At 42.2% G+C, this 24602-nt stretch overlaps 1 protein-coding gene across 2 annotated transcripts in view; it reads left to right on the top strand.

Annotated features, from left to right (window-relative positions):
- The window catches only part of ctnnd2a (catenin (cadherin-associated protein), delta 2a), a 218632-nt gene that overhangs the window by 64406 nt on the left and 129624 nt on the right, over positions 1–24602 (top strand). For both annotated transcript variants that reach the window (XM_084033107.1, XM_084033108.1), the window contains exon 3: positions 7052–7164. In XM_084033107.1, the coding sequence (XP_083889233.1) occupies positions 7052–7164 (113 nt within the window). The remainder of the gene's footprint in view (positions 1–7051; positions 7165–24602) is intronic.

Genomic DNA, 24602 nt, shown 5'->3' with positions numbered 1-24602 from the left:
GACACTCCTTCTCTGCCCACGTAGACATTAGTCCTTGATATTTTTACATGTAGTTAATATGTTCAATAAACATAGGAGATGTATGCAGGTAATAGAAGGATGTGTGGAGCTTTTTCTTAATATAAAGAGGGTTGTCTTCCATTCCTCATTGTATTTTTCCTTTTGTTAACTTAAGTTTGTTATTGCGAAGTTCATGTGCATCTCCCTCCTTTGTTGTGGTTATTTGTGTGTTATTTGTGTTGCCTCTGAACCGTAATCCCTTCAAGTGAAGTCCTTACTGCTATTATCAGTAGGACTGATGTCCTGTCCATCGCATTACTGCCAAACCAATAATCACATTAAAGAGCACGCCTCAGGTATTGCCACTAATGTAAATTCAATTTCGTTTGAAGCGCGCTGATACAGAAAAGGCCAGTCATCACGGCGATAGGAAGGACGAGTGTCCCTGGTGTACAACAATAATGAATCATGTGTTATGGGAAAAAGATATGTGTTAATGAGCTAAGTTGCCGCGGAATGAAGCCAGACCGAGCTGCGTAATATTTCTTCGCCTCGTATCACCATTTGCCAGATGGCTGGAGCACCTGCGTACACACACCTACACACATGAACGGGGATACACATTCAATGAAGGCTTACTGATGCGTGCATGCAAAGACAGCATCTTGTTTTCCTCTCTATATGAGGACCCTACAATGACCTTGTATTCTTTCCTTGTTTTCCTAACTCTTATATTAACTTACCTAGTGGATAATCTAAACAAAACAGCTCTTATTTTGAAAGGATAATACCCTTTTATACCTTATTTTCCTATTTGGAAGAGGAACTGTACTGTGAAGTATAGACTGTTTTGCTTATAACAGCCTGGAACTCATTTCTCCTTCTGACTGACCTATGTACTGTAGTTTAGTATGCAATATTAACAAAAATGAGATGACAATCATTTACATTTTCATCTCAAAATAAAGTGGTTAATAGTTTGGCTAAATTGTTATAAACTTGTTTAAAGCCTATTTTAAAGCCTATTAAATTATATGATGAGCCTCTTGCAGGCTATGCTCTCACGATGTGGCTGTTTTCCCAGATCTCAGCAATTACTGAGAGAGTACAGTGTTATTAGAACCAATAGAACCAATGGGCAAAGCAACAAAAATACTATTGAAGTTGCAATGAACGGTAGTTATCCTTGAAGCCAAACCTTAACGCTAAGTAGGCCTCATTTTAAGATCTATAACCTGGTGTTTGTTCTCCCTATCATAGGAGTACAAGAAGCACATACGCCCCATGGCAGGTAACAGTAAACCGTAGTAGTCAGACAATACCCACATTGTCTGAGGGGGAAAGAAGTCATTAACATGATCAGGCTGTCTTAATTTGTTTCCTTTCTCTCTCTTTTGTGTGTCTTTCTTTGGCACACATGCACATGCAGAGGGAGCGGATCAGGTGTCCGACCCTTGGCCGTTATCTTATGTGACTTTCATCTTTCAACAGAGGCGTCTTTGTCCTTCTTTCTTGCTGTCCCTCCCTACTCTTTCCCCCCTCCCTCCATCCCTTGCTCCCTCCTTCCCTCCCCCTCCTCCACCTTCTCCTCATGAGCCCCTTCTACGTTGCCTTTTCGTTGTGGAATTATTATACCGCAAACCACAGTTCAGTATAAACAGCACGGTTGTGGCATATTGAGGGGTCTTCTCTCCGAGATCTCTGTCTAAAACTTGACTTTCACACTTATTAAAGTGACAGACAAGCAGGGGGGGAAGGGCTAAGCGCAACAATGAATCTCAGCTAAATTTGAATCATATCTGGGCTACACGAACCTCAGCTGTAAGTTTAGAAAGGAGGAACAGGGGGATGCCGCCGTGTGGGGACTTTCAATATGCATGGGAGGGACGGAGGAGAGGAGAGTGACCTTTTTACCAGATCCCATTCACACTCCCCTTTCCCACTCATCTCATCTCGCTTGTTTTCATTCCTCTTCGCTGATTGAGGAAGGAGAGAGAAAGAATGAAAGAGCGAGGGAGAGTTACTCCTCAACCAGAAGGTCATAGCTCTATTTGATAGCCTTTTGTCTCCCATCCAAAAACAGCACTGTTAATAGCTGCCCATAGGCCACTTTATAATGATTGGGCCTTATCTCTAGACACACACAGACAATCACGCACAGACAGCACACACTGTCTTTATGGTGGCAAGTGGGGAACTTAGCTTAAACGCAGAAAGAGCTATGGCCAGGGCTGCTATTTATCCCATTGAAAGCTCTGATACACGGGCTAATGTTATGTCATATCATTTTGGATGGCATATATACGTTTTCACATAAGTTGCATTTATTTATAGTGTTGTAACCCAGTGGTATGACTCGGTATGACGTAACATCTCCTCTTTTAACTCCCCTTTGGAAAACAGCATGACATTATCTTCACTGACTTGAGGTTCATGTGACTAGTGAGTGACAAACGACACTAACGACTCACGTGACTAATCGCACACTTTATACCACGTCACTACGTCTGCCTGACGCGCTGAGCCTATTTATGTTCATATTGTCGTATTTCCTCCATTTTTCCCCTTATTTAAATTTAATTGAAGAGTTGAAAATGCTCGTAGATGTAACACTGTCTGTCCATGCAGCTGTCTAATTAACATTAACTGCCTAATTAGAATAGATGCTGTGGTGACAGTGAAATAAATATTCCACTCACGAGGATCTTGGGGGAATGGTCACTTCACTGCTGGTGTTGTGCTGCTTTTTGTAGAAGGACGACTCATCCATGTGCAGACAGACTGTGTTCATTTACCTGTATGCAGGTATGTGAAAGGTGTGTGGGAGGAGTCAGGACATCATTTATAATGCCGGTAAGGTGTGGGGTGGATGCAGCTACAGTTGCCATAGAGACCCCTGTGGCTGACAGTGGATGCTGCTTTCTGCCTCCTATTCATTCGTGAGGGGGAAGGCTGTGACACATGCACGACTCAGTGGAATCCTACACCTTGTGCATTTTGCTGGAAGCGTAAGGAGCTCCGGCTGAAACTCCTAACCCGGCTTTGGATCTATTGAACTGTGCTCCATGCACAAAGCAAGGTAAAATATACTACACACAAAACTACTTGTTTGGCAATTGGGTTAAAACTTATGGAATCAGCAGAACTGCAGGGGTTCCATAAAACACACATGCAGGACATAGCTATGATTAATAATAGCTACGTTTTATGGCGATCCAGCATCAGCATTGTTGGACGTTAAGGTGATATTTTAAAGCTTGGCCGAGAAGATAAATGTCTTCCAGCAGAGATGCAGCTTGGTTGTAGAAGTATAGCAGGAAAAGAAAATAACTGCTTGTACTCCAAATGTACTTCTCTGAGTGCATAATCCTACAGATGGTGTCCTAAGTACGAAGTCTTTTAGCAGCTGTGTGGCACATATAAGTTATATGATGCACATTTAATATCTCCTTTTTTTTCATTTTAGTTACATTTGCATTATGTCTGTACCTTGAAGCACTCGCCTAGCTTACTCACTGTTGCTAGAATATTTCCAGTGCATAGTAATTTACTTTCCATCTGTAGTTTTTATGTTTGTGTCAGGTTGAATTTACTGCACTTCATGATTTTCAGACTCTGGCAAGTGAGTAAGCTTTTACTGAGTCAAATGTTATTGAGCTGGCAGATGTCTGCCGTGGTAAAGGCGTAATTCAACAGAATGAGTTATTCTCAAAACATTACAGAGATTTTGTGATGTCGACTGAAGGAAGTCACTAATCATCTTCTTTAAATATTTCTTAAGCGTAGTAATTATGACAGCGTCAGAATGATAACAAGAGTTGCTGACTGTTTGCTGTGCTACAGCAGCTGTTCCTATCTGAATTGATGGCTTTTTAAAAACACAGTGGTAATACATACTATACGCTACGTATGGAATTTGGCACAAATTTCCACGTCGTCTGCAGTCGAGGATGAATTTATGAGATTTTGGTGGTCAAAAGTCAAGGTCATTGTGATGTCATGTCAATCCCATTCTTGTGAAAGTGATATCTCAGTTCCTTTTGATTTGGAGATGAACTGATACAACACTAACAAATAATAAGGCAGTAATTCTAGTTTGTGTCTTTTAGCATCCTTGATTCTAGATAAAACCCAAAATGCAGCTTCTAAACCTCTGGATGAAGCATCCTCTGTTCCTACGTTAATTATGATGCTTTTAAATGTGTTCTTTGCTGTCATGTAGTTTGAGCTGATCAGAATGCACTATCCATCGGCCAAATCACGAATGTGCTTTTGAAAGTCTTTTCCACTAGCAGTTCATCCTCATGGGCATCGTTTATCATATCATGTCAAGAGGGTACTAGTTCCGAAGGGAAAAGATGTGAATGAATAGAAATGTGTGACAAAAGCTTATGCATAATTTAACAAATGGTACTCCAATACAGAACTGGCCTAACAGCTTTCCCATCTGTTATGGCATTCAAGCATCACCTTAGAAGGCATTTAAGATACTTTACCATTGAGGTATTACATATCATCAATTAGCATAATGCTACTTTAGTTGCAGGGATTTGCATTTTTACACCTTGAGGATTTAAAACAGTTGCAGCAGTGGCAAACAAGGTGACAAAGCAGTCTGCTGTGGGGAGCCGAGCCGGGCCTTTGAAGCGAGGCAAACAAAGCTGTAATTTAGAATTATAGGTCCAGAGGGTTTAATAGACCCTGCTCAGATTCCCAGCGTCACCACGCTTTACAAATCATAGGGGTGGCTGAACTTGCTGCTCTGCTTTTCACATGTGTGAGGTGTATCCTGTCGCAGGTAGAGCAAGGGGAACCTAGAGAGGAGTTTCTGACAGGAGGGAGAGCAATGAATAGAAGAGTGGGAGTGGGACGAAAGCGGGATGGTGTCTGGCTAGCAGTGTAATGGCACACATTTTTACTTATTAACAATTTCTATGTGAACTTGTGCATTTCCATATACCATGCAGCATGTGGCAAAGACTTCCTACTGTGAGATCAATGAACTACTGCCAGCACTACATATGTATGTGTTGAGGGCTTGCTTTTGGCACTTAAGTTAGTGTGTGTGGGTGTGTGTGTGTGTGTGTGTGTGAGAGGAAGTGAGGCGTGGGAGAAAGCAAGGACCTAAAATGCGTGTACGAGAGGAAAACAGGGAGCCGTGCAAAGAAAGAGCGTGCATATGAGTAAGTGATTGCTGTAAGCGTGCGTGAGAAAAGGGGTGAGGGAGAGCGAGCGAGATGAATTGCATTGTGCTCCGCAGTGTTGGGGAGGAGAAGGGATTGGGGGTTGGAGACTTGAGATAGCGACTGGGGATCAACACATTCAGAGCTTCAAATGGCTTTGAGAAAACCAATCAAACCAGCATACACTCTCTCTACATCTCGCTCACACAGTCTCTCTCTCTCGCCGGGTGCTCGCACACACACACACACACACACACACACACACACACACACACGCAATGGGTCGCGCACAATATCTTCAGTGGGGTGGAGTTCACTTCGCTATTGATCTGCTTCTGCGTGGCTGTGATTAACTTCAATTCAACGCGCGTGCATGTGCACGCACTCACGTGCGGCGGTTGATGGTTGGAAAATCTCATCTGTCTGGCTCATAGCTAGATGACAGATATGGAACTGTCAGTAAGCCACTTAAGTAGCTAAAGCACCAGCACACACACACACACACACACACACACATGCAGACACAAACAGGGTTGGGTTGCAAGCGATGCTTTCAGGGGTAATCTTCCATCCACGCCGCCTTAGGCAGGCAGCTCCCAATAGTGACAGACAGACGTCCCTCCATGACGTTTTAGTGTCACATGCTTCAATGCTGTACTGCAGTTTCAATACAACGAGACTGGAGACAGTAGTACACTTTTTTTTTTTTCCTGAATGTCAACGATTGTGGTGTTAACAGTAGAATTACGTCATTTTCATTGCAAAGCAATTTGCACTGGCTGCATGATGCGTCATTGTGTTCACTGATATGTATTTTGCATTATGAGTTGGTGTTATTCTCCCTTTTCACATCTAATCCACTATACAGTAAAGACAATACCATTCTTTTTTGAACACCAAGTGCCAAAACTCTCATTACCAGCCAGTGGATGTGTCATCATTTCATCAGTGAAAGACTTCTCTTATCAGCTCCTCTGGAGAAGAAAAAAATACACTTTTCTTTCAAAGATTCTGTGTCACCTTTCATTTCAACATTTATTTGTTGTACCAAAATAAAAAGGAAAACAACTCATTTATGAATAACACATTTCAGTTAGGAATTCCACAAAAGTCTTCATGAGACAGATTTACACTTTGTAAAGCAGTTTCAGGTGCAGTGCTTCAACTACTCAAAGGGACAACGGTCCCCACACCGCACACAGGATGGGACTAAAGGGCTTTTTTTTTTTATTTTGCTCACACATTTAGAAAGCTTTCAACTAGTCACTCTGCCTCACACCTTTTCCCACCTGTCAGTCACATTCATGTTAATGATCACATTTCATTTTTAGCTGTCGCATGGCTGTCTTCAAGCCCCGATCTGTTTCCGTGTTCTGCGTCTGACAGTACTTCACGTCCCCCTCGACAAGGAGGCAACAGTCCCAAAGCAACTTATTATTCACATAAAAAATGTTGTACCGATGCTGCCGGGTGGCTTTAAAAGGTTACTTGTCATACATTGAAAAAGGATATCTATGGTTTTAATAACTTTAATACCCCTTTCTCCCATCAATGACCAGATGAGAAATCTCAAACTGTTTTTTTTTTTTCCAGATTTGGTATCTCTCAAATAAAGATTGGAGTCATAACTCACAGTAGAGGTTAAAGTAGAGTAGTGACACCACGAAGCACTGTCTGCAGACGGTGCTCCCTTTGCTCAATGCACGGAAACAATTGTGCATGCTGCAGCGAGGCCATTATATGTATTATTAAATTGCACCCGGACAGAAAATTCCAAGCTTTCGTACCGAGGAGCTTCGCAGCAGAACTCTCTCTTATGCCCTTGCTTGTCCTGTCTAACACACTTTGTCTTTTCTCCATCTCTTCAGGAGCTTCAGTTTGAACGCCTGACTCGGGAACTTGAAGCTGAGCGTCAGATCGTCGCCACCCAGCTGGAGAGATGCAAGCTGGGATCAGAGGCAGGCAGCATGAGCAGCATCAGGTAACATTAAACCCTGTTTTTCTGTGTGCGTTGGGTAACACACACAGTCCACACCTTTTGCTGTGTGGTGGTTGCCTTATTGTGTGGAAAAGAGACTGTTTGCATCCAGACCACCAACCCCTCCCAACATGTAAGTGGAGAGCATGATGGAATAGGTTGTGGGTCCTTCATGACACCAACGCTGACTGCAACATGTCCCCCTCCCCCACCAATGCACACACACACACACACACACACACACACACACACCCTGGGTGTGATCTGTGGAGTGATGCTACTGGAAAAAGAACAGCATTCCCCCTGCAGTGGGGTGCATTTATCAGCTGGATGGATTAGGACAACACTGAGGTTGCAGGCCAAATCACACCCACAGACACGCTCACACTCGCACAAGTACACGTTAACACTGGGCTTTACATCCTATACAGACAGACGCACGACATAACCATGTGAGAATATCCTAACGCTCTTCACAAATGCACTGACACGCACACCCTCACATACAGACACACCATGATCACTGCTGACATAACAGACACATCAACACACGCCTTGGCGACATTGGTGAGGGTGTGACAACACACACCTTCACCCACACGTACACATGCACATGGTCATAAAAAAAAAGTCCTCTGAGAGACTTTGCTTTGCAACAGAGACTTAGGTCGAGCTTGAGTATTACATTTCCCAGAACCCCGTTAATCATATTACGGCGATAATTAGCATATTAGCCACAGCCCTGAAACCCTTCAAACATACTTCATTATGTTCCCCATTTTATACGTCTGACCTTTCCTGTTGCCACATTTATTTTCACATGAGGGAAGTAGCTCTCCACGGAAAGAGGGAGTAAAGATGAAGGAAGGGTGGGTGGAGGAGAGGAGATATGTGCCACTAGCATGTTAATTTGGGATTTTATGCCAACAGCTCAAACCTTGAGCTCAATATCCGCCCCTCTCCTCACTAAATCACTGTCCCTTCACGTTCTCCTTCACACAGGCTTTGCCTGTCTGTAAATAACATTCCTGAGTGAGAGTAAAGTTTGGTGGAAAGTTTGTTCGCTAGAGTTTTGTGCGCGTGCATGAATGTGCGTGTGAACGCCGACATTTATGTATTTTGTGTTTATATTTGTGTGTTTGCATGAATTTTGCTGTGATGCCAAAGAGTCAGGTTTGTACAATTCAGCATCCGTCTGACTCCCTCAGGCAGCTCATTGCACAAGTACACAACCCTGAGTGTGCGTGTGTGTGTGTGTGTGTGTGTGTTGAGAGGAGACACAACACACTGGGAAAAAAAGACTATTGAACTTTACCAGTTTATTCTGTTAGCTTCAGCTCAGTTTCAGATTAGACTTTTTCAAAGTTTAGAGGTTTCCTTCTCGGGTTTGTGTTGAAAGTTCTATTATTTGTGAATACCGGGATAGTGATTTGAAAATCCACCTAAGAGACGATACAAATGCATACTGTAACTAAACTCTGCCTTGTTAATTTAATTCGGGGCATATTTTAGATAACATTTGTTCGCAGAGTGTTTTTTGTTGTAAATAATCATTGTGTTTTTAATCACTCTCAGTGTTTTAAGTTAATAAAGATACACTGAGATGAATTTGTTGTTAGTTGAAATTGGCTTAGAGTTCAAGTCAGCATAATCAATTAAAGTCAGACTTCCATGCATTTATGTATTTGCATAGAATTTCCTTAATTTCACTTCATCTTTCATCTCTTCTATTTTCCTGCCTCCGGGAGTTGTTTTGCTTATTTTTCTTATTTTATTTTGCTTAATGCGAAGCGATCATATTTCACAACAGTATCCCTATGATTTTGGACAGGTCAATCAATATTTTAAATTGATGCAGCTATGTAAGCGAAGAACTGGCTGTCTGTCTTGATTGAGTCGTCTAGCTGGCTTGTCTGGAGTCATTTTTTTTCAGCAAGTTTTAACTTGTGGAAGAGCTTTATCTTCCATTTAAATGTGACTTATCACTTTCTTATAATAATTAGTGTTAATTTTCCTTCCTGGCAACATCATCTGAAGTCTTCTTGTCCTCAGCGTATATATTTAAAGTCTGTGAAAGAAACCCTCCACCAGGCTTTTATCTCAACCCGTGCATCTGTTTGGCTGCGCTTCATTCCTGTGAGAATGTGTTTTTGTGCGTGGGCCCGTGTCAGCAATAGCCAGTCCGCTGTCAAGTCTGCTGTCTATAGTTGCATCATCTGATGATTATCGCATTAGATATAGAAGATTGGCTTAGCTAAGCTTTTGTCTTCTCACTAAATGCTGCTGAGTCAACACCCATCCCTCTGCACGCTCAAATTTGTCAATGCGTGTCAACTAAAATGTGTGATGTGCATTTGTCTTTGCCTTTCGTGTCCCTGCATACCTATTTATTTTTTTGTGTCATTATGATAGGCACTTTCCTTTATGCAGATTCTTCCTCTAAGCCTAAGTATAGATATTAGTGTCTGCAATATAACTATGAATGATCAGAGAGAGTCTGATACTATTCAAAGAGACAGCACTAACCTTTCCCAGGGTCTCCAACATCACCACTCATTTTCCTCTCCTTCATCAGGGTCTCAGTGACAGGCAGCAGCTAAATATAGTGTATTGGCTGGCTCTGAGTGAATAGTAAGCACAAGGTAGAAATGAGGGAAGGCAGACGAGGTAGCTGGATTGGGGGAAAAAAGGGAGGCAGACAAACACAAGTGGTCTTTATATATTCTATACAACATTTTTTCTCTCATTTTATTTTTCCTTTCATGACAATTCATGTCTATTATCTCTTACATGAAAGCTTTTCCTGTGGGTTCTAAGCTGCTGCCGCCATATTCAAACAGCAGTGGGTCCATTACTCTGTTAGAAGCCTGTCAGGGTGAACGCCAACTCACGACCACTAGCTACCTGGTTCCCTGTCGTTCTGCGTTATCATACCAGATGTGTGTGTTTTTTTTTGTCTACCCCCCTGTTTGTGGGTTTGTATTGCACATGATTGGAGCGGGTGCTGTTTGTGTTTGCGTGTGTCCCCGTTTGTTCCCGGCAGCCGCTGCGAGCCTGCGTGTCCTTAGTTGCGTTCCGCTCGATAAAGCAATTCAGGCATCTCCGCGGACTCCTCCTAAGAGCCGAGGACCCTAAAAAAAAAACCGCCTGACTGCGGTGCAGAAACCCATGGGCATTACTGACTAACATCTGTTCATACTGTGAACTCTTGGCATGCGACACAACACTTTACAGCGAGGAAACACACACTGGCACACACATTCACGCGCAGTGTGTCGACTCCAAACACCAAACGGAGAGCCATTTATCATTTTTCTAACATTAGTGGTAAGTGGCAGCCACTGGGAAACATTAACTCCTGCTGTCTGTTCTGTGCAGCTCAAGCCTTCAGTGTTCCTTTAAAAGATGCATTTCTGCTGAATTCATGCTCGATGCATTTGTATTAGAATTCATCTGTTTTTCACCATTATGGACGTGACAAATCAAACAGTGCTACTGCACCAAATTATGTAGGTTGGTGATGATGATGAAGGTTAAGAATAGGAAGTGGCAATCTAAGACTTTCCTGCAAACAGAGATCATTTCAGATTATTAGCGGTATATGGAGAGGAAGGTGATTTCAATGCAATAATTCTCAGTGCTGTGTCACTTGCTTATGCTATACAGTAGACTGGAGATATATTCAAAACTGGGATCGTCTAAAACTTCCAGCATCAGTAACAGTTTTCCATACATTGTCAGAGGAAAAAGTTCCAGACTGTTTTATTAATTTTATTTTAATATTGTAAGATAATATTCAACATAAGATACAAGAAGACAAGGGGACAGTGCATATACAGTGTGTGTGTGTGTGAGGCAGGGTCAGTCCGGCAGGGCCAACTCCCCCCCCCCCCCCCCCACGGACATGATACCAGGCCATCTCACAGCCGATTGACACCTTTTTTCTTTTCCCTTCTTTTTCCTTTCAACAAAGGTGATTTTTTTTTTTTTTTTTTACTGATTGGTCCAGCTATGTTTTGCCCCCAGACCCTTATCAGAGGGGACTGGCTCATTGTGGGCTTAATCCGTTGGGAATGAAAAAGACAGCCTCAAGACTCCAAGGAGGGGGCCTTTTTATTTATTTATTAGGGCTTGCAATTGTTTCCTTTGATAGGTGTGAAAGGGAGGGATAAGGTCGCCCCACCTTCCTTCCCCATGTCGCCCTCTCCAGTGGAATTTATTGCAGCTCCCCGAATGGAGGCGCTGCCAGGGACAGCCCTGGCAGTTCCTATATAATGCCTTGGGTTTATTTCAGATAAATAATATGGTGGCAAATGAGGTTTACATTAAGATTATATAGATAAATATGGCAATATCCAGGAAAAAGAGATAACTAAATGAACGAGGAACGCCAGCCAGAGTTGTGATCAGGATGATTGACAGAGGAGGATGCATTTTCCATCAAGATATAATCTATAAGTACGTTTTTTTTTTTCCAGTAAGTGATATTTGTGGAGCTCTTTCATTTCCAGTCCATGAGGATAACTTTCTTGGCACAAGTTTGCGCTACGAGGAGTAAATGGCTGTTTGTTTTATTTAGATTTATTGTTGAAATGTCTCCTAGTAGGCGGAGGCAGGGAGATAATGGCAGGAAGTGGGATAGTGACTCTGTGATGCTTTCCCAGAAGTGTTTAATGGGTGTGCAGTGCCAAGGGGCGTGAATGTAGCCATCTGTACAGATTTGTGGGCAATGAGAACAGGTCCTATTTTGAACATTTTATGCCAGGTGAGTTCTGTGGAGTATTTTGTATTATATGAGTTGTCATAAGGTAGATGTTTTTGCATATTTGGGCCCTAAGTCAGATGGTATGGATAAAGGATGGTTCATTTTAAGGGTTGGGAATCATTTGATCGCGTTACCAAACGAAACCTGAACTGCACAAACACTGGAATTACTAATTTGCCCCAGTTTTATAAAGCCACTGTCTGAACTATTCCATTACAATCTCTGCAGTAAAACATTCGTTCAGAACGTTGCGCTGGCTTCTCTGTGCTCAGATCGCATCTGTCTTTCACGAACAATGAAATACATTATCCAAAATAAATTCTTCCAAACCAACTTGTCGCAGAGACCAGCAGATTGCAGATCTTGAATCACATGGGCCTCGTCAGAGTTTACTGAGATGTAAGGCAGATAAATGTACAATTCCTTGACAGATTCGGATCATTAAAGGTCCCACGGCTGTCGTCTGCCTTGCCGTGACCTTGCTGGGCATTCTGGGACACATTAATGGTGCATTAAAGCAGTTCCTGTGAACTGTTGAGGAAGAAATGTGAAGCTGGCTCGTGAACTAATCCTGACTCGGGAGAAAACCGTATTATCAAGACCATATATAAGATGTCACCTCAGTTTATGGATTCACTGGCTTAATGTCATTATGTTGTTATCATACTCCACTGAATATTACCAAATATAGTACCAGCCTGATGCATTATATATATATTATCCATCCATCCATCCATCCATCATCTACCGCTTTATCCTGTATTCAGGGTCGTGGGGGGGCTGGAGCCGATCCCAGCTGTCATTGGGCGAAGGCAGGGTACACCCTGGACAGGTCGCCAGTCTATCACAGGGCCAACATGTAGAGACAAACAACCATTCACACTCACATTCACACCTACGGGACATTTAGAGTCACCAATGAACCTATCCCCATCCTGCATGTCTTTGGGCTGAGGGAGGAAGCCAGAGAACCCACAGAGAACCTGGGACCCTCTTGCTTTGAGGCGACAATACTACCCACTACACAACCGTGCAGCCCCCATATATATATACACATACATATGTATAGGAAAAAAGGAGTAACAAGTCAATCACGAGTCGCCAATTATTTTAAGGCAGAAAGGTCATCTCATATAATAGGAATCCAAGCCGGGGCAGGCAGCCACTCAGTTGGTATGCAGATGACAAGCAAAGTTGAGCGGAACAAATGTGACCTCCAAATGAGTGTTTTGTTGTGCTTAATGGAATTGTTAGCGTTTAGTGGAGAGACGAGAGTATATCAATCCTGGGGGCAGGGGAACGTGACGCGGAAGGAGTGATAGAAAGAGAGAGAGAGAAAGAGAGAGAGAGAGCTAGGAGGAAATAGACAGAAAGGGATAGATGGCTAATAAATAGCTTTCATTACCTAGTGGCAGCCACAGAATAGGTTCATTGATTTATTATTTTTCATTTTCATTTTCCTGTTCTCTCTCTCTCTCTCTCTCTCTCTCTCTCTCTCTCTCTCTCTCTCTCTCTCTCTCTCTCTCTCTTTCTCACTCTGTGTGTGTGTGCTTGTTCCCATTGTCTCTCACATTCGTCTTTCTCTTGCTCATCTATTTCACTATCCCATCAGTTTTCATCATAATGTTATACACATTTTATTTCACTTGACTGTATTAGTACTATGCTAATAAACTGAAATGTCTCAGTGTATTAATTTACTTGCAGTACAGTATGTGTGTGTGTGTGTGTGTGTGTGTGTGTGTATGTGTGTGTGTGTGTGTTTGTGTGTGTGTGTGTGTGTGCGTGTGTATGTGTGCGTGTGTGTGTGTGTGTGTGTGTGTGTTTGTGTGTGTGTGTGTGTGTGTGTGTGTGTGAGTGATAATGACTCTGTTGACCAGACATTCCCTTCGGCCATATCGTTTATGTATCCTGCTGTCATGTATTTATAACGGGTTGAAAGCGGGTGGATTGCATCTACTTTGTAAACAGACAGATCTGTGCTTTAGTGATTCACTCATGTGTACTGATGTTGACGGTTTGTGCAACTATACAAATTGCAATGCAGAGAGAAATAAAGAGAATAAACTCACTGCATCGAAGTTAACTAATATTCTTCTTTCTGCACTCACACTGAAATAAGTATACTTGGTGGGCGATGGCCATCGCTGGGGCTAATGTGGACCCTGAATTCACGTGCACAAACATGAGCATCTACACCAGACACATTCAAACACATACACACACACACATGCACACACACATGCGTGCACACACACACACACACACACACACACACACACACACACACACACACACACACACACACACAACTGTTAGCTTACACCAACAGAGAAAATGCTAGTAAAAAAACACTGTTGGTGTGTGTGTGTGTGTGTACGTTGTGTTTGTGTGTGTGTGTGTGTGTGTGTGTGTGTGTGTGTGCGTGAGAAAGAGAGAGTGAGGTGTAAAGTTCATGTCCTGAGGCATTAACAGCTTTCTGTTTGTGTTGTTCAGACTCTCGCATCTGCCCAAAAACCCCTTGGGTAGGTCAGAGAAAGGTAAAGCCTGAGTGTCCAAGAGTGTGTGTGTGTGTGTGTGTGTAAATACTGTTTGTGAGTGTGTGTGTGTGAGAGAGAGAAAGACATAGAACAAAAGCAATAAGCCAACACACATGCTCGCCCTGCTGTGCGTTGGTTCCCGGTCCCAGGGCCCATATAGGACAATTTATTCTAATCAAGCTGTGACATTTAGTTCCACACCAGTGCTACTCTTTGTGCCGCATCCTTGAACACACCCACACACACATACCCACACATTTCCTCACCCTGCGCCCGGTACTTATCTCAGGGGCCAACGCACTTACTAGACTATAAAGTTGTCCTACCCTGAGGAGCAGCGAGCCACACCACACCACTGGCATGGGCTTATTCGTCACGCACTTAAGAGTTGATCACAGCAGCTCATAGTGCCCAGACACGTGGAGAGTGCCAGAAACATTTTGAACAAGTCCCCTGCTCGTCTGTCATTGAATTACATTTTGTCTAACTCCTTCTCTGTTCTCTCTTGTGTTCTCCTCTTCTCATTCAGTTAAATCAATTCTCTCCTATCTCTGTTACGTTGCTTTCTTGCCTAAGCTTCTTATCTCGCCTTTAAAACATCTGTGTTTTAACAAAAGTAAGACCCTTCAGCTCTGTGAGGCTCGACTCAGGCACAGAGGTGCTTTGAGCTAAATGCTAACGTCAGAATGATAACATGCTCATGATATCACTGTTAACATGCTGGCACATAGCAGGTTCAACATAGTCAGGCTTTCTTTACTTTAGCTGGCTCGACAAAACCTGAAAACCCAATCAGAGATAATGGGAACCACAAAGGTGGTTATCCACTTACGTTGTTATCCCAGGTTTTCTTCATCAGGTCATGTGCACTTTGGCTTAATGGAGGCTTCTGGCACATCATCGAGTCTTCCACTACACAAAATGAACCGCCACCTACTTCAGTCAAGAGGAGCCTTTTGTTATAATGGATAAATACGAGGAACATAAACAAATTATTACAGCGAAAAGCAGCAGTGTTGATATAAATTAAGCGAGAGAACAATGCTGTGCAGAAAATTGCTGATTATAAATTCACAAGCTAATATATTTCGTTTACCACTACGTGCACTCTCAATGCCTACTGTTTATTTCTAACGTGACAACTGCAACTCACTTTAGTTCGGGCCGAATCTGAGTTTAATCATTTTTATTGATTGAATATTATCTGTGACAAATAAGAATTTATAGACGAATCAATGTTCTAATCGGTGTTAACTGCAACACAAGCAGTGTAAAACAGACTTGGCAGCATATCAGGAATACATTAAAAAATAATTTCAAAGTGTTATTATGATCCTGGTGCCTTCCTTATTCTTTTAGTTTATGGATGATATGCAGTGTAACCTTTTAATTGTTAACAACACAGGAAACATAATCAACTTTCAGCACACAGTGCATCACCAGCTGAATGTATGTAGGTTCCCATGTTTCATAAAAGCAACCTATGGCACTGAACAATGATTATAGTTTTCAAGACAGTTTGTTTTCAGACCATGAATGTTTTACTTCAACTTGTTTTGTGTGATTTCTTCTAACATGTTATGATGCTTCACTGTATGAACTCCCTCCCTGTGCTTTCTTTCTGACCCTGACCATACTCTTGTTTTTGCCACGGCTAAAATACTATCCAATTACATTCCTTTATCTCACTACCTCACTCCCGTCTCCTGCATTGGGTGATAATAGAGGGATCCATCACACCATTAGCTGCAGGCGGTTTTATAAGCTCAGCAAAATGCTGCATAGAGATAACTCAAATTATAGGCCGCTGCATTATACCTTAAAATATGCCTTGTGTTCGGGCCTGTGTGTGTGTGTGTGTGTGTGTGTGTGTGTGTGTGTGAGTGTGTGTGTGTGTGTGTGTGTCTGTGAGTGATGATGATACCGTGAGTCATGCTCCCCCACTAATGACTGATGATGCATTTCCAGGAGGAGAGGAGAAGAATGGTCACAGGTGGCAACATCTCTCACAGCGCTGATCGTGCCCACTGTCTGCCTCTCTCTGTGTTGTTATCAGTCTGGTTTTGCTCTTAAATTACATCTTGACTTTTCACCTTTTAATCCATTTTTTTCCTTTACATTTCACTCCAAATGGAAACCTGCGGCTTTGTGTTTTTGTATAGTTATTTGATAGCTTTTAACAGATGTGACACACAGAGATTTTTTATGTTGCTGACTGAGTTTTGACTTCCTCCTTGAGAATGCTGAGATAAAGGTGCAATTTTCAGAGTCAGCTAAAGAACACACAGTGCAGGCAGGGATTTAGGGATTGATTGTTTCTCGGGGACACTTAAGTACAGTCAATGTATGCCAAGTATACTGAGAGCTTAAATGTTGCTTGTCCAGTCGGTCTGTGGCTGATCTCTTGAACAGCAGCCAGAACAGTGGCTGCTATGCCTCTTCTAAGAATCTACCGTAGAGAAAACATTTTTGCGAAAATGTGAAACCAAATGGGGTGCTACTTGTATTTGTTTCAGGTGTTCACTTTAATGGGTAGCTGTGTGCAGCTGCTTTTGGAAGGTTATGCTCCAATGTCTTGAACACAGTACCTGCTGTGTGTTTCTTCAAAAGGAATATTATGAGTTTGCCCGGATCCATCCTTACATTAGCTCAATTGTTGTGATGGAAGTGTCACTGTCTTATTTTGCTGCTATTATAATGACAATATTTTGATTTCTTTACAGTCTGTTCAACTGTGAAAGTGAGAGTATCTTATTTAGGAAGTTTCTTTGTGTATCAGTGTTACTTTGTACCCTGTCCACCACTATGTACTCTGTTTAGGTTTTGTCGTTTCTTCTAAACATGACGTACGGGGTTCCTTTCCATTTTGAAATGATGCCCCCTTTCATCCCAGCTGTAGATATGAAGGTGCAGAGATAGGTCATGTTTACTCCTGTAGGAGTCAGCCGCTGGTGTGTGTCAGTGGCAAGGAGAAGGAGGCCTCGAGGGCCAACGGCAGCCATGTGTTCATGCGTGTGTGTGTGTGTGTCCTCATGCTGAGTGGGATCGGGGGTGTGTGGTTCATTATACATGCAAATGCGTGCTTATCTTCCCCCAACACCAGATAGTGGTGAGAATAGATAAGAACCAACCAAATGATGCCAGGGAGGCAAACCGAGAGAGAGAAACAGAGAGTGTGACAGAAAGAAACTTGGAGAGGAAAACTGAACAAAAAACACAGAAAGGGAGAGACAGATAAACGGAGACCGACTCCAAAAAGCAAGGTGGGGAGAAAGAGGAGAGCGGGCGAGAAGCACAGAGAGACAGAAGAGAAATGAGCGTATTTACAAATGGTGTGCCAGGTAATGTCTCCCTAGAGCTTGTATAATAGGACACCTGATGGCTATTTGAACACACGTGTTGTCTTTGTTTTTGACATCAATAGCCACAATAGTCCCCCATGATAATATTTTGTCAGTGTGTAGTGGGTTTGTCTGTGTCACTCATCCATCAGTTACAGGCAGCTCCGATCACTTCTCACACAATGCTGAAATACGATGCGTCTCCCTGCAGCTTTTGGCATTTCCTAAATTGCACTGATTGGCCCAGGGGAGCCCCGTAATCACAGGTCACAACAAGGTGATACATCATATCATTCGGATCAGTTGATGTGTGTATTGTGGCTATTAGTCCCAATAAACAATGCTGATGTGTTTGGACCTGATCGGTGCTGAAAGGGCTCCAGCTTTTTCACACTGAACTCATCATGTAAAACTTCCAGTGTGTGCGCATCCTTTGGTTCTGCACTCCATTTGACTTAATGCTTATCATTATTCTGAGGGAGTGTGTGTGTGTGTGTGTGTGTGTGTGTGTGTGTGTCAGTGGAGGTTATTAGCATGCATTCATGAGATTATGGTCTCTGCTTTGCTGTCAATTCCGTTTCAATTCTGAAAAAAAGAGCATGTGAGCGCGTTCATCCATACCGAGGCGCAGAGACGTTTTGTTGACCACACACTCAGAAAGCTTGACAGGCTATTATGGTGCATTTTAATATGCAGCGTGTTTGTGCGTTTTGTGTGTGTGTGTGTGTGTGTGTGTGTGTGTGTGTGTGTGAGGCCCTGCCTGCCCGCCTCCCTTTCTCCCTGTCTGCCGTCTTGTAAGCATGTATGTTTCCGTGTTTGAACGTGTGTGATGACGAGAATAGTTTCCATCAAACAGGATTAAAGTAGCTGGTTCCAAACACCAACTGTAATTCGTAACAGTAATTGTAAAACAAAAAAACAACAAAAAACATGGTCACAGTGGAGATGCAGTACAGGATAGTGGAGTTGATTACTTGGATGGATTTGTAGTGATATTGTCAATAGTTATGCCTCTATTGGGATCAACTAGGTGTAGAATTTCGGAAAGTTTAAGAGATATTTTCTGCACAAGACCAATCTTGGGATTTGGGGATGGGATTTTCTTAGGATTCCCAGAAATATCAATATACTATACAAGTAGATTACTTCACAGTAATATTGTGTACAGCATGTTTGTATATGACTTAACTGTGTGGTATAAAAACCAACAAAGAAACAGAAAACCAAATAAGAGATTTAAACAGAGAGGAGAGAGTCTTAACACTCTGATACATATACATGCAGCTTTGTGTTCAGCCTCAACCAACCATCTCGTTTTCATTCACTCAATATCGTTAGATCCAATACTGCAGGTAATGTTGCCAATGGTGAATGTCTAGAGACTTGGAGAGACCAGGAGAGCCGAATGAGAGAGGAAGTGAAAGTAGTAATAGCTCATGTGAGGGAAGAACATTAAATAAACTAGAGAAGAATAGGTGAGAATAAATAAGAGGGAAGGTGAGACATCAAGGTAGGAGATGAAGAGTTGATGTAAGCAGAGAAAATTCTCAAAGAACATCGGAAAGTCGAAAGCAGAAGCAGTAATTGAGATGTTTAAGATGCCAGTGAATGTCCACGGAAATTAACATTCATGGCTTAGAACTATTGTTGATTTTAAGTTATTTTCCTCTGACTGATGTCCTCGAGGGCCTCAGAAAGCTGTGTGTGTGTGTGTGTGTGTGTGTGTCTGTCTATGTGTGAGAGAGAACGACAGAGACTGAGAGGGCAAGTGAGGGGGAAAGAATATGAGTGAGTTTGTCCTTTAAAGGCATCACACCTTGAGGCCAAAGGAATCAACGCCTGGAGCAGTTTGAGAAGAGGATTTCCTAGTGGACGTGTGTGTGTGTGTGTGTGTGTGTGTGTGTGTGTGTAGTTGTTTTGTTGTCTAATCTGCCTGCACACATCTTTGCCCACACACCTCTTCATACAAACCCAAGTTCTTCACTTTAACTTTGTGAGCCACATCAACACTTCTAGAAAAGGGACCGACAGAGTAAAGAGGACAAAAAAAAATCAACACAAAAAGACAAACCGTCTCTCTAGATTCCAAGCTTTATTCTGCATCGTTACCTCTGGTGCCTACATGAATACTAAGGCCTTCAGCAAACAAAAAGATAAATGATTGATTGGATTCATTCATTGAAACAGAAAGTAGTGTACGCACTATGCTGCGCCACGCTGCAAAAAGTATCATATTCCCACAAATACTTCATAGAGGATTTAGATTAACACAATAAAGCTAGTGTATTTCCTGTGGCCCAGGAGTCGGATGTGGAGGCAGAGTCGTCCCAAGAGCCATAACTGGCTGCTGTGATTCCACTTTTCATTGTGACTTTTATCACCTGCTCTGCATGCTCCCAAATCGATTTCTGTGTGCATTGTAACCCGATGAGTCAGTCGGTATCCTTGGCGGGGAGAGTCACTCGATGATTTAAAAGTGACATAATCCAGATTAATTCCTGTGGAGAGTCAAAGTCATCAGGTTTCAACTTGTATAAGAGCAACCAAAGAGTAGGGTAAAAGTGAGATCCCATGTGAATGTACATTGTTCACACAACTATATATATATTTACGTGTAGGTATTGATTTGTAATAACAATACATTTATGTAGTGTAACCATATCTTTAAACAACATAATGTCTATAGTGTCTACTTTTTGTTTCTTCCTTCTTCCTATCTTTTTTATTTATATCTTTTTAATCTCTGTTGCTTTGAGGCTTGCTCATGACAAATGGCTTCACAGACGTCACATTGAAAAGTGGTTTCATGATCAGACAGATGACAAAGATGATGTCTTTAATCAGAAAAACCAACCAAAGCAATCATGTTACAGAAATGGGCGTTTGTATATATATATGAACTAGATATCATGCTCTTAATGTTTAATATACAGAAAAATAAGCTGTTTCTCTGCTGTCCTCTTCAAGACATAAATCAAGATAAAACAGCAAAGAAAGTGACTGCAGTGTAAAAGGATGGCCAGTTTTATAGAGGGGGATGCAGTAAAAATGTCACACTCCACGTTCCCTTTTTCTTGTTTTGTAACAAATTGTAGGAATGTTTTTATTGCATTCAGTTTAAATGAATTTGCAATTGCAAATAGACCAAATCAGGAAATAGTAACACAGCACATGGGGATGGGAGATGCTACTCTGGCAGGGAGAGATTGCAGGTCAAAGTTTTGTGCCAAGCTGTTGATTGATTAAAGGAGTCATCACCTGGAAATCGCAATTTCTCTTGTTAAAACATGCATATCTGTGTTTGACCTCAGTTGAAACTTGCCTGAAAGGCTGGAGTTTGAAAGTGGCGCCGTTTTTTCGCTTCTGCTCTTTTTCCGAACAGGAATAGCACACAAGGGTGTGCATTCCTAAAGCACGAGATTTTGATTCTGCGCCTTCGGTGACGTCACTGTGGCGGCTACTTGCATAAGCCCACCCCTCTTTCACCACCCAACCCCGCCCCGTCCGCTACCTGAAATCGCCGAAGCGCCGCCATTATGTTTTGGAGTCTGCATGCAGGCAAGCCCCCCCGGCTCTGTCCTTCCTGCGGCGAATCAACGCGCGCCTCATTACATATTATACAATGCACATCCGGACCAGTCAAAACCTCGCGCGTAATCTCGCGTGATAAAATCGCGGTACGAAAAAGGGTCAGAACAAGCTCAATGTTTGATTAAATTTTTTTTTTTTTTTCTAATAAGTTTTACGAATTGATCCAAAGCGATCCAAGAGGGGCTGGATACGTATAAAACCAGGTGATGACTCCTTTAAAATTCTTTATGGACACATGTACAAAGATAAGCATACATATGTACATTGTGTGCACTAAAAAAAGCCCATAGGCATATTTCCATTGTGCTCTTTTCTGGTCATTAAATAAATAATTAATTAATTAAAATCAAGTCTGAAAGTGCCCTTAGAACATTATGATTTAAGTTCTATTATGTCTAATTAGATGTTGCAGTAATTTCTGGGTTGATACCATTTATGACACAGATTCTCTGCTACAATTAACTATTTTACCACTCTATAATTGATTAAAATGATCAAAAATCTCTCCAATATACTACATTAATCAAAACACTTTTGACATTTGGAGATTTGTGCCAGAATTGCAATTTTTTTGTGATTGGATGGCAAGCATTTCTGTTGTGGAAAGCGCTCACACCCTTATTGACAACTTAAGCCATAGATCCTTTGCTAAGGCTCCCAAATATGCAAAAATATTCCAATACACCATTTTTCCACATTTCTATGCATTTTCTTTTGGTGCATGAAAATGGGTTCTATGAGTACACACTCTCCCTTTTACATATCTTATTGTATTGTATCCACGAGTCTCCCCTTCACAGACATCGCTTTCTCTCATTCGCTCTCTCAATATCAGCAATTTGCTCGAAGAAAGAAAAACAAACTCCCACTTTGTACGTTAGATTGAGACTGAAATAACAGAGTGGTTCAGCCATCGTGAAAGTGAGCCGTAGACTAAATATAAATCTTCACCCTTAATGAAACATCACAATCAAAACAGTGAATGCACTGATTGGCTGCAATCAATATACTGCAGGGCAAGCTGCAGGCCTGTTTATCCCCTCCAATTCTTTCATGCATGAAGAAAATATTCCTCTCGGCTCTCGCATTTAATGAACATGATCTTCAACAGTAGATTGGATTCCTGGTTAAGAAATGAGTGTAAAATCAATGGAAGGTCACGCGTGTGTGTTTGTGTTGGTGTTTGCAGATACAGTCAGAGAAATGGAACATGAAAGAACTGGAAATGACCAAGAAATAACCCACACAATTATGTTTTCCCCATATAAGCTTCATGTTTTATCTAGTCGCTGAATCAGATCTTAACATATTTTTTTGTGCCTCTTGTGCCATTTGGCAAATATTGACAACAGCCTGCAAAATGATGAGAATCAACAACTATGAAATGCTAGCAGGACAAAACGAGAGACAGGGAAATCCCTTTGCAAGTTACTTTGCACCCTTGTCAGCCAGATGGCCTTTGTGTGTATGCGAGTGTGTGTATTGTGTTTGTGTGCCGACCAGACATATTGTGATGTATTGCGATGGCCGGACCAGCCAGCTCCTCTCCTACCAGTTAATTAAAACCTCAGCCCCAGGGCCCCCACCGTCACAATGCACCATTCTCATCAATCAGGCAAACATGCATGCATTCCCTACATCCTATATGTATAATACACGCAGGCTTTGTGTCGTTGTCGTACACGCCTACATGCTCACCTACACCGCGTTATTTGTGTTATAGAGCATGCTGTTCATTTTAAAGAGGCCATATACTCCTGTGGAACATTAGCCGTCTATAGTGTTTATTAGAGTGGAGGAATGTGAACCAGATGAGTGATAGCCCCAGCAAGCCATCAGTATACAGTATATGGCCACGTTATTGTTTTCAGACACAACTTGTCTGACTATGCTGGAACAGGTTGAATGAAAATTGTAAAAAAAAAAAAAGATTAAATGCATCCCAGGAGCTTGCTATTGTGAGGAGTACAATGTGCCCACTTACAGCGGCTTTAAATTCAAACAAACTGCATAGTGAGAGAATAAATCATCCAGAAGTTTGTTTCCTGAAAACAATGTCCTGAAAAGTGTTCCGAAGAACCTCAAAGCTTCGTACCGAGTATGGATGATGCAAAGCTCCCAGGAACAAACTGAAATGTCTATTCTGATCTATTAGCAAGGCAAGAGGCAAGACATGAAGCGTTGTCTTGCTCGTCACGCTGACCTATTGCAAGTTTACACAGCATTAGTGTTGGCGTCCGTTTCCTCTGATCTGCCATTTTAGTCAAGCCTTGTCATTTTTCCTGTGTGCTTGTGTCTGTGTTTTTTAATAATTACCATCCCACTCTTCAAGTGGTTTCTCCTGAATTGTGAATATTGAAATCATGAAGCTCCTGTTGAGCCATTATGCCGATCACACAGTCAAGCGGCGACAGTTCTTATGTGGTGTAAGATTACAAGTGTGTGTGTGTGAAGCCACAGAGTGTTGGTAATTGGTCTCATGGGGGCCTCAAAGACAGAGACAGTAAAAGGAGAATCCCCCCCCCCCCCCCCCCCCCCCCTTGCATGCTCACACACACACACACACTAATATATCCCTCCACTGGAGTGGAAGCCGCTAAAACAGTGACTCGGTGACTCCCACTAAATCATTGGTTAGATTATCCTCCAGGGGATGAGTGATTTAGACCGTCGACTGCTTCGGCGCCCAAAGCTCCGAGATGTCCTATCCACCATGACATCACACCACTGCCCTTGAGTGTGAGCCCGTCTGCATCCATGTCATGTTGACGTATGTGTATGAGTTTCGCAGGGCCTGGCGGGCTGCAGGAGATTACATTTTATTTAGTAGACAAGATACAGAAGGTTGGCGGTGATTTTGGCTTGTTGTTTAAAAGAAATATGACTCGGGCGATTCACATGTACGCACGCTTAAATGGAGACTCTTAAGAATGGGATGTACCTCCTTTCGCTCAGCTGAAGGGGTGGTTTCCTGTAGGTGTGGGAGGAGAAAAGTGTGGAATCACCAAAGGATTGTTTCGCTGGGAAGCTGGAAAAGTTATGAAAGTGTGAAAACCATATGTCAAACAGAAGTGCCCCCTTTTGGAAACTATGGTTGGGTCACAAAACTGCAGATGATTTAAAGGAAAACGTTGGAGTATTTGATGCAAACTCACATTGTTCTGGGTATAAGTAGTTTTGAAAAGGTTCTGATGATTGACTGCA

The sequence above is a fragment of the Eutrigla gurnardus genome (assembly GCF_963514095.1).
Source record: "Eutrigla gurnardus genome assembly, chromosome: 18".
Taxonomy (NCBI): Eukaryota; Metazoa; Chordata; class Actinopteri; order Perciformes; family Triglidae; genus Eutrigla; species Eutrigla gurnardus.
This window is presented reverse-complemented; position numbering and strand designations above follow the sequence as displayed.